This window comes from Rhamphochromis longiceps, linkage group LG7 (assembly GCF_057381845.1).
Source record: "Rhamphochromis longiceps isolate RC_006_pf linkage group LG7, R_longiceps_female_GT1.1, whole genome shotgun sequence".
Lineage (NCBI taxonomy): Eukaryota > Metazoa > Chordata > Actinopteri > Cichliformes > Cichlidae > Rhamphochromis > Rhamphochromis longiceps.
The window spans coordinates 51,046,033-51,056,723 of record NC_140563.1 but is presented as its reverse complement, the minus strand read 5'-3'; the positions used below and the strand labels follow the sequence as shown (position 1 = coordinate 51,056,723).

General features: G+C 42.6%; 1 protein-coding gene across 1 annotated transcript; it reads right to left on the bottom strand.

Moving 5' to 3' along the window:
- Nucleotides 1–269: 269 nt before the first annotated feature.
- Nucleotides 270–9,772, bottom strand: kcmf1 (potassium channel modulatory factor 1). Its single transcript, XM_085414167.1, has 7 exons — nucleotides 9,592–9,772; nucleotides 7,840–8,007; nucleotides 7,494–7,633; nucleotides 4,007–4,108; nucleotides 3,691–3,874; nucleotides 2,868–3,162; nucleotides 270–1,924 (listed from the first exon to the last, which is right to left on the bottom strand). Exons 1-7 carry the CDS (start codon nucleotides 9,605–9,607, stop codon nucleotides 1,660–1,662), a joined length of 1,170 nt encoding a protein of 389 aa, XP_085270293.1. The 5' UTR covers nucleotides 9,608–9,772; the 3' UTR covers nucleotides 270–1,659.
- Between the last annotated feature and the right edge of the window lie 919 nt (nucleotides 9,773–10,691).

The following is a 10,691-nucleotide window of genomic DNA, read 5'->3' as shown; positions in this document are numbered from 1 at the left end:
ATACAGATAATTTTAGTCAAATAGAACTTGTCCTAATCAAAAACTATTAATTTCATTACAACTGCGTTATACACGTTGTGCACTTACAGTTGGCAGATACATCCAGACTAATGTTAAGGTTAAATCAGTGGTTATTTAGGATTTATTAAAGCTCAATCAGACAGGTATCTCATTAGTAAAAAGTGACTGGAGAGCTGCTAACGTTCCCATCCCGGGACTTTAGTTTTTTTCTGAAATAATAAGACAAGCTGCAAAAGGCATAGTGTCTCTTGCTTTCATTAAAAGCTGTGCGCAGTTATTTATTGTATTCTAAATTTACATCTTTAAAAAAAAAATCTGCCCATGTCTTAGAACCGTTATGAAAGTTAACCAACAAAATTTAATATACATCTCATTGCATTTTTACATAGAGGATGAAAGTAAAGGCATGAAGGTGGCATGATCCACACCAAGGCTCCAAAGAGTCAGGAAACAAACATGAATAAATAGAAGGTGCTAGTTTAGAGAGAAAGGGTGTTAAATTAAAACAAAAACCAAACAAAGAAAAACCTCCTGCGTGAAAAGTCTCCAGGTCCTGATATTGAGCATCAAAAGCATGTGGAACGGTGTGAAGCCTGTACAGGAATGACGGAGGAAGTCGGGACTTTGCACTCATCGATAAATTCAGAAGTATACTGTGACTTTAGTTTATAGCTGAACAATACCAGCTAGAAAAAACAAAATCAGAGAGGAGCTTCTTTCTCCCGTCTCTAGTTTCCCTCTGATACACTAAAAAAGGCGAGAGCAGGGTTGAGAAACACACTGCAGCAGAATCGAATCGTTTCTCCTTTTTAAATACTTCAAAGAAAACCTGACGAAATACACTTTCAGATTTCACCGTCTTTGTCAAACTTCTACACTTTCAATACTTAACCACGTCTGAAATAACCAGGGATGCACCGACGTCTATCTCTAAATAAGACGGCAGTGACCTTTGTTCGCCTGTCATGTGACATTATGCATTTCAAACTGGAGAGTTCCTCAATTTATGTAGCACGAAAGCAAAAACAAACTAAACAAAACAATCAGTGCATCCCTAGAAATGATCATTTAACAATTGTGAGCTTTGGGATTTTAAAAAGGTTTTAATGACAGGGTCATTAAGTCATGCACGCTGCAAATAACTGCATGCGGTAGTTAATGGTAACCCATCCAAGCACTTTATTTATTAATAGTCATAAACACACACAGCAGCTTCATCAGAGGAGCCTGTGCCCTCTTCACTTTTTGAATGTGGAGTATTTATACGGAGAGCCGTTTTCATGTCACAGGAAGCAAAGGTCTGCCACAGCTGCCTGTAACATTTACCTGATAAAAGAAAAGTAATGTGGATTGATTATCGACTTCATATATATTTTATATAGATTTATATAGTTCTCTTCTCTCGCTCACACATTTATCCCACTTGCTCTCATTTATTTTTGTTTACAATATAACAAATGTGGTGACAGGCCTGAAATTACAATCACCAAAAACAAACTCAGAAAATCGGAGGGGAGGGAGAGGGGGTGAGGCTGGGGGTGGGGTAGGCTGGGGTATGGGGGACTGCTGCTGCTGCTGTTTGCTGCCCATCACTGACAGTTGCAGCACGGAGGACACAGTCTGCTTGATGCTCGGACATCAAAGAGGCGGCGGCGGAGGCTCCTTCCCCGTAGAGCTGCTCTCTTTAAGCTGGAGGTTCTCCAACGCCACATCTAAAGGCATGATATCCACGCAGCCCATCGCTCCGAAGTCGCCGAAGTCTCGGCGGTCGTCCTCATCTGAAGAGGAGCTCTCTTCGTGCATCAGCGTGGACAAAAGCAGCTCCTGGACAAACAGGCTGCGGTCGGCTCGCTCGCCTTCTAGGAACTGCCGCTCTGCTTCTGACATCTTGGGTTCATTCAACCTACAGAACGGTTATATTCATTAACACTCACACAGGTAAGAAACATATTACAGTACAAAGAAGTACTTTAACTAAAAGCAGTAAGAAGGACTCTGCTGAGGTTACAGTCTGCACGTTTAAGCTCGGTAACAATTTTTGTTTCTTAATGCCTAAAAAGTTCATGAAATGGAAAAATGATCAACAATCTACTGAAGTATTATTTCCGATACGGTCTTCTGCACCAAGTCACAGAACTATTTTCTACTAGAATTTATTTTGCTTTGTTTATCACAAGACAGAAAAGCACAGGGGGATTGGTTACTTCTCTAATCCTGTGACTCTTCTCCATAGTTTTCTGACAAATATATCAAACTGGGCAATAAAGCTGAATACAAAGCTGTACATTCATAAATGCATATAGAGCCAACTCAATGGGCAATGAGCAAAATCCACATGTAAATTTAGTCTATAAGTGTTTAAACATAAATAACATGTGAGGCGTGAGGACTTTTGGACTGACTGTCGACGTTTCCTCAGAGTATCAAATCTGAGAAACACACTGTGACATGAAAGCAGCTCGTCTAGACAGAGACTGTTCCTTTCCATCCAGCCCCTGATGGTGCTGATGGTGCTGCACTCAATTTGTGTCAAGAGCTTTGCTGACCTGCTTTTCTGGAAATAGGCCAAAAAAAGTATCCAGCTGTAACCTTTTATAGTTACATCGTAAATAATTCAGTTACATATTTTTCCTCAGTCACTGCACCTTACTAAACTATAAAATGAATGGTTTTAATATAAATAGTTACTTCCCAACATCAGTTATCACCAAACTTAGTATTTACTATCAAAACACTTTATTATAGCAGTTGTGTGTTGTTGCTGGATATCTGTGTTCTGACAGTCTGTTAGCAGAAACACATGGATTTATAGGCAAACTCTAAAGTCCACCTCCTGCTCCACTCACCGTGCTAATAGGAACTGGGAGCTGTGGGACGAGGACGCCGGATTGCTTTCACCCACGGTGGTGGTGTTGGCAGTTGCTGTGCTGGGCTGGGGGACGGCGGCGCCGGTGTTGCCCGGGTTGTTGCCGCGTCGCGTCGCGTGTCGGCTCGTCTCAACTTGCTGTCGTGCCGCCTGAGCTTGCTGCCGCTCCAACTGCAGCTGCATCTGGAGCTGCTGGAGCTGAGAGGCTGAAGGTCCCGACGAGTTTATTTGCCCTCCTGCAGCACGCCGCACACCTGACAGCTGAGACAACAACTCTGCAGGAGACGTGCGCACACAAACACAAAAAGAAGAAGAAGAAAAAAAATGACTGTTTCTAAATTAAACAGACTTCTAAAAAAAACAGCGTAAAAACACGAAGAAAGATTCGGACACGTGCATTTTTTTGCAAGCAACACAGTATGATGATTAAAAACAAAATATGGTACTTCAAAATGTGACTGCCTAAACTGTTTCTTGACAACCATCTATAAATGAGGCACACCCTTTACTTTTGCTTCTTCTCGCTAATGTCTGACTTTAATTTTTTATAATAAATACTGTAATCTTGATGCTATAATGATCGTAGCACATATTTCTGCATGTACTCTTCTCCTCTTTAACATCTGGGCCAACCTGACTGAAACTTTGCATTATCTTCACCGTGTGTGTGATGTTACATTCTCTGTTTGCGCATCTTTCACACGTCACATTCAATGACTGGTCACTTTTACACAACGATTGCTGCATTTTTGGGGAACATTTCTGCATTTTGCAAACATTGTGGGTAAACTCCTGATGCTCACCTGCGATGGGGTCCATTGCCTCTCTGTTACTGGGGGTGTAAGTGGAGCTCTGTGATGAGGAGGATGAAAGTCCCCCTGTGGAGCCGCTAGTAAAGTGCATATTTGTCCGTCGTGCTCTGGGGCCGCCCAGTCCTCGCCCGGGGTGGAACATCCTGCGTACATGCCGCACACTGCTGGACTCATCGTAAAGGAGGACTGTTAAGGTTAAATTCGGTCACAATGTGCACACACACAGAAGAATCTTGCTATTTAAAACAATTCATGTAGAAAAAAAGGCTTATTTTGACACTATTGTGTGGTTAAATGAAAAGGATATTAAATCTCTTGGTGCTCTGTGTTCGAGAGTGAGGTGAGCTGTGAAGTCATCTGTGACATGGTTGGGATCCCCTCCGGGCAAGGCAGCGCATATTGGACAGATCTGAAAAAGAAAGATTGAGCTCATCATACAAACTGGCATGTCTGCATGGAGCAACTCTTCTACCTCACAAAAGGTTTAGGGCAGTGCTTCCCAAACTTTTTCCAGCCACGTACCCCTTGAGACATGTCACCCTCAGCCGCATACCCCCTACTACGAACGACTCTTAATTAGTGTCTATAAATACATTTCAATATCGCATGCATAAAGATAAATACTGCACAGTCGATTATTTCTCACCACCAAATGAATTTATCAATTTTTTTAGTAATGACAGAGTTTTAATAACAAACTTTACTACTTAATACTAGCAGTGTATCAAAGGATTTATTAGAATTCACTTTTTTGTCGAGAGCATAAAGGCCATGAACTTTCATTAAACAGAACTTTATTTAATGTGATGGATGTGCTTGAGCAGAGGCACACAGCTCTTCAATGTTTGGCTCAATTTGGGAAAGGCTGAGTCTTAAATCGTTTTCCACACAAAGTCTTGCTCTGTATTTTGTTTTCATGTTTGTTAAAGCAGAAAATCCCTTTTCGCATAAGTATGTGGTGGCGAAAGGCATCAGAGTCTTGACAGCGCGCTTAGCCAGCGCGGGCTGTTCAGTGCGCAGCCCTATCCAGAAATCCGCCAGGTTCTTTTGAGCGTGTTCAACTTTTAGAGATCCATCTGTGGCGATTTCAATTAGGCTCTCCTGGTCAGACGGTGATAACGAAGTAGGCACGGCGGTGAACGGGTGACGTATCCAATCATTTGAGCCGTCCGTCTCTGGGAAGTATCGGCGTAACTGCACCGCCAGCTCCTCAAGGTGCACGTTACATTCGCGCTTTACACTTTTAGATAGTGTGAGATCATTAGAGCACAGAAAATCATGCAGCACAGGAAAGACTTCAGTGTTGTTTGTATCCAAGCAGTTCTTCCAAAGGTTTAACTTCTTTATCATGGCCTCAACTTTATCTTGAACATTGAATATAGTTGCAGAAACGCCTTGTAATCCGAGATTGAGCTCGTTCAGACGAGAAAATATATCACACAGATAAGCCAGGCAGGTAAGGTACTCTTCATCATGCAAATGTTCAGACAGCTCAAAGGGATGGTTACTGAAGAAAACTTTAAGTTCATCCCTCAACTCAAAGAAACGGGTCAGCACTTTCCCTCTAGATAGCCAGCGAACCTCTGTGTGGAGTAATAATGTCTCATGCTCGCTGCACAACGCAGCAAATAAGCGGGAGTTCAGCGGCCTGGCTTTCACAAAGTTAACCATTTTTACACTCGTGTCCAAAACATGTTTCAAACGGACAGGTATTCCCTTTGCAGCAAGAGCCTCTCGGTGGATGCTGCAGTGTACCCAGGAGGCATCTGGCGCGACTGCTTGCACACGCGAAACCACACCTCCGTGTCTCCCAGTCATGGCCCGTGCGCCATCAGTACAGATGCCAACACATCTGTCCCACACGAGTCCATGTGTGTTCATGAATGTGTCCAGCTTTTGAAAAATATCTGCGGCAGTTGTCCTTTGTTCCAGCGGTTTACAGAACAGCATGTCCTCCTTGATGGTTCCTTCATGAATGTAGCGCACATATACGAGAAGATGTGCCAGGCCAGCCACATCCGTGGACTCATCTAGCTGTATTGCATAACATTCACTGTGGCGTATGCGCAGAAGTAGCTGCTGTAAAACATTTTCTGACATTGCATTGATGCGCCGTAAGACAGTATTGTTTGATGATGGAATGGACTGTATCGTCTTTTTTGCCTTTTCCCCCAACATTGTCCCTACCATATCTAAAGCAGCAGGGAGAATGAGGTCCTCCACAATAGTGTGGGGTTTGTTGTTTTTAGCCACTCTGTAACTGACCATGTAAGATGCTTGTAGTCTGTTTTTATTCATAAGATCTGGCACCTGAATGCAGGTTTTACTTGTTGAAAGTGATTTTAGCTGTCGCTCAAAATATTCCCTTGGTTTATTTTTCAAATGGGGATGATTTGTCTCTAAATGTCTGCGCAAAAGTGAAGGTTTCATCGAGTTCTGAGACAATACTTTTGCACAAATAACACACTGTGGCCGGGGAAATCCACCAATATTTATACACGTAAACCCCAGCGAAATATAATTGTCATCATATTTGCGCTTCTTTGATGAGGTTGTGTTACAGTCCGTGCTGTGATGCTTTCTCCCACTTTGACGCTCCGCATCAGACACTTCATCACTTTCCACATGGCTGGCTCCAGCTATGCTAGCCACTTGGCTAGTAACCACAGATACATCCCTGCTAGCACTGCTAGCATCCAAATCTGACGAACACATTGTTGTTGAACAATCACCTGTGCGGTCACTGGAAAATGCATCTTCAGATATGAGCTTATTGGTTGTTGTGGCCGGTGTCTCTGTGGTAGGGCCTTTTTTTCTTGTTAACCACTTGTCCATTTTCGCGCTGCACTGAATGCTTGGAGGCAACTTCAACTGTTAGGTGTCAGTCATTTGGGCAAATCACGCCCATGTATTTTGTCAGAGCTATTTTTTTGCTGAACACCAGAGGGTGGTATATAGTCATGTATTTGACAGGCAAAAAAAAACTGCATTAGCGCAAATTTCGGCTTTTAAAACTTTTGATCCCCACTCCAACCCCAACCCACGCGTACCCCCTACAGCCACTTGCGTACCCCCGAGGGTACGCGTACGGTAGTTTGGGAACTACTGGTTTAGGGTACTTATACACACACACACACACACACACACACACACACACACACACACACACACACATATATATATATGTGTGTGTGTGTAAAAGCTTTAACTGTTAGGCTAAAGAATATACTTTATTAAACTGCTATTGCCATTAACCTTTTTTGACCAGTCAGGGCCAATGAGTAGAAAATTGTGGTCAATCACTTGGTATGAATCTAAAAAAAATAAAAACCTTATTGCTACAGAAAATGAATCTGTACAGGATAAATTAAACAATCAAAAAGTGGAAAATGCTGACTTCATTTTAATTTCCATTTCATCTGGCAGTAAGAGTCATGAAGAACACAAATACTAAGTTAAATAATAAGTTAGCTCTGGTCACACGCTTCAATGGCATCTTTTCACCCCCGCTCTCAAGTAGCTGTTGGTCAGACAACCTACTAGGCAGCCAGGTGTCAGCAGTATGAGCAGCCTGAGCCTTTGTCTTGCTTTGCTCAGCAGTGGAGAATGCTCATAAAATGCCACTGAATAGCTGAAGTGTAGTAACTGAGAATTACAATGATGACTAAATTCAGAGCATGCCAGTGGATAGCAGAGGTAAACTAGGATGCTTAGAGAAATGAGGACATTTCTAAGCTTATAATAGTACACAAAAGTGTACTGAGCAGTTCCGTTTGTGCAGTGAGTGTACTCACCACCTCCGTGGAAGTCTCTGAATGCTCTGAGGTGACATGCTCCTGTAAGGATGTCTCTGTGAAGCCCATCTTGCCACAGTAAGGACATGTGAACGACTGTGGCTGCTCTACTGAAAAAGTGTCTCCTCCATAGTACAAATCTGCAAGAAGATGATCAAACACAACAGCTCGTATTGATGTTCATCACTATTTTGATGATTACTTTCAATAATCAACAATATTTATTGCTGAAAATGTGCTGAATGGCTTGTAATCACACTTTGGAGTCCTTAGCAGTATCACCATCCCGTACAACAGGCATGGCGATCATGCATATAATCAGAAACCCACAGAGTAAGGTCTTTACCATAGTCTACCCTGGTTAATATACACTGCATGGGGTGCTCTGTGGTGTGCCTTGTTGTCGTGGCTCCGCTCTCGTAGCACGACGCGCACAGGTCGTAGTCGTAGCAAATTAAACACTTGAACCGTCTTCCTCTAAAGTTGCCCTTTAAACACGCATCGCAGCTCACACCTGCAAAACAGAAACGGAGAATAGGAAATAAAACACGTGGGCCTGACAATACTTTCACAAATTCCTTATAAAGGCGTCTCAGAGGCTGACTGTGAGAAGGCGATCCCATATCTGCAGGCCAGTCTCACTTACACAAGCATGCGTTTTGGAGTGGCACCAACCAACAAGTGCCAGCAATGAAGAACGCTGACATTCCAGCAGACTTCACAACCAACTCAGATTTATCTGAAAGCAGCTTTCATTGCTCACTTTTAACACAGTTCACTCTTTTTCAGGCAGCAGGCTGCTCCTTGTTTTTATCCCCCCCCCCCCCCCCCCAGACCGACAACACCTAAATTGGTTTGGGGGGGGGGGGGGCTGGGCATAGGCAGAAAGGGGGAATAAAAAGCTGTTTTCAATGAGACATCATGCTGACATTTCCTGACATTACAGAGTGCCTTATTTGGCAAGTGTTAGTAAATATGTAAACAAGTATTAAGGGAGTTTTCTCTGACTCATCTCACATCTAACAACAGAGACCTGAAGGAACAATATGCACAAAAGATATCTGTTATTAAACAGATGCTGACATAAAGAAACCAATCAAACTGCAACAGGCCGCGTTGGGAGTTACTTTGAGGCTTGGTTAGACAGAAGCAAGCTCAACAGGATAAGTAACTGAGTATCTTGCTTAAAATGAATTTTAACCATCTGCACAATCCTAGTCTCAGCTGAAAAACTAACTGGTCCAGCAGAGGACCACGAAGCAGATTATTAGATACCTCTGTTGTACCTTGAACATATAACCTCAGATAATTCACCCTCGGTCCAAGAATGGTTAACAAAGCTACTGCGATCATGTCTGCATTATAGTGCTTCTTTTAAAACTTCTGAGGCAATTTGACGGGACAACACCTGGCAGGTCTTGAAATGTTTGAATGAAATTAGCCAAAGCTGAAGTTTTCGGTTACACTGATCGTAACTTAAACCCTGCTTACGAGCAGGCTGCTAGTTAGCCAACTTAGTTACTGGTTATACAGTCAGAGGCCTTAGACTTTCAGTCTTCTTGATGACAGTGCATTCGCTAACAGCAGTGTGTGACCAGACGGGACAGTATGGCGCTAATTGAATAGCTCCAAGCTCTCAATGAATAAATACTCTGAATATGAGCAAAATGTTGTGACAGCAATATCGGGATGTAAGACGCTGAATAACTTATCAGTGCCGGTATAAGTAACGAAAAAGTCACAGGTAAACCAACGACTCCTTGAATTAGCATACATTAGCTTGCTCGCTAGCCCGGCTAATGTAAGGTAACGCAGTACCTAGCAACGGCTAACTGCTGCTCTGCTGCCGTATTTTTGCGAACAGGTCGAGTGAAGTAAAAACGCTCCAGCCTCGATTTAGAAAACACGAGACAGGTGTGTACAGCAGAACTGTTGACAGTAAACACACACGACAAGGGACAAGCCTAGTAACACACGGCGAAAAGCGCAACAACCCTCTCAGACATGAGCAAGCAGTTAGCAAAGCTAGCCCCAGAAGCTAGCTGCTCAGGTAATGTAGCCTTCAACCGGGGCGCCGTGGACCTGTTTATCAACTCACCCTCATGTCGGGACATCCTACAAACAGCGACACAGCCCCCTCCTCGGGCTCCCCAACACGTCTAATGGGGAACGATGCAGTTTTTGAGTCAATAAACTGAAAAATCTTTCAGCCTGGTCTGTTTTTTCAGGCAAGATGGATCCCCCAGCAGCTTACAGTTTGTACTGCTTCCCCTCCCAGTGTCACTTATGGGTGAGTGCTGTGAATGAACACTAGGCGGCGCTGTCTGCTATAAAATCACTCGACCCGGACTGTGCTGCTGTGATGCACCAATTCTTTAACCACATTTTGCCTGAAACATAGCATAAGTTATATGTTTAAACAAAAGAGTTTCTCTCAGCATAAAAAACAAATACATTTTTAAGGGCCTGTGTCCCAGATAAATCCTTTTGTTTGTGACACATGACTGAGGTTATTAGCACATTAGATTGCTTGCATTGCATTTTATTTGACCATTACTTTTAGATGAACTGCTTCAGTGCATACTCCTTATTTTGTCATTATAAAAGAAAACAACAATATATAGCTACACTACAGGACAAAAGTTTTCAGAACATCCCAATTTATTTCCCAGTTATTTATTGCAATTCAAGCTGTTAAAGTCCAATGAATAGCTTAAATGGTACAAAGGTAAGTGGTGAACAAAACGCTAAGGTTACCCAAAAGTGAAAAATAATGTACATTTCAGAATCATAAAAAAGGCCCTTTTCAGGGAACACAAAATGGGTAAACAATTTAAAGCTGCTCTGCAGCAATGGAGGTTCAAAAACTGATGCTACTAATTCCTACAGATGTTCCAACTTTTCTGAATTACTTACAACCCCCTTTGACTGCATAAAATCAGTGTTGAAACACACTGTGGTACCATACCCTCGTGAGCATCAGTTGAACAGTATTGTACTGCAGAAAGTAGTGTGTTGCTACAAAAAGGGCTAGAAAAAGGCAATTAACAATGGAAGAGAGACCGACCATCATAACACTTCAAAATGTAGGTCTTTCCTACAGAGAACTTGCAAAAAAGTGTCAGTGAGCACAGTTTCCTTTAAGATAAGATAAGATAAGATAAGATAAGATAACCTTTATTAGTCCCACACGTGGGA

Excerpts from the sequence above, each read along its gene's own strand:
- kcmf1 (XM_085414167.1), bottom strand. Across the intron at positions 7,634-7,839 it reads ATTAACCAGGGTAGACTATG|ATTTGTACTATGGAGGAGAC; the intron begins GTAAAGACCTTA and ends ATCTTCTTGCAG. Across the intron at positions 3,163-3,690 it reads GGCAATGGACCCCATCGCAG|AGTTGTTGTCTCAGCTGTCA; the intron begins GTGAGCATCAGG and ends CGTCTCCTGCAG.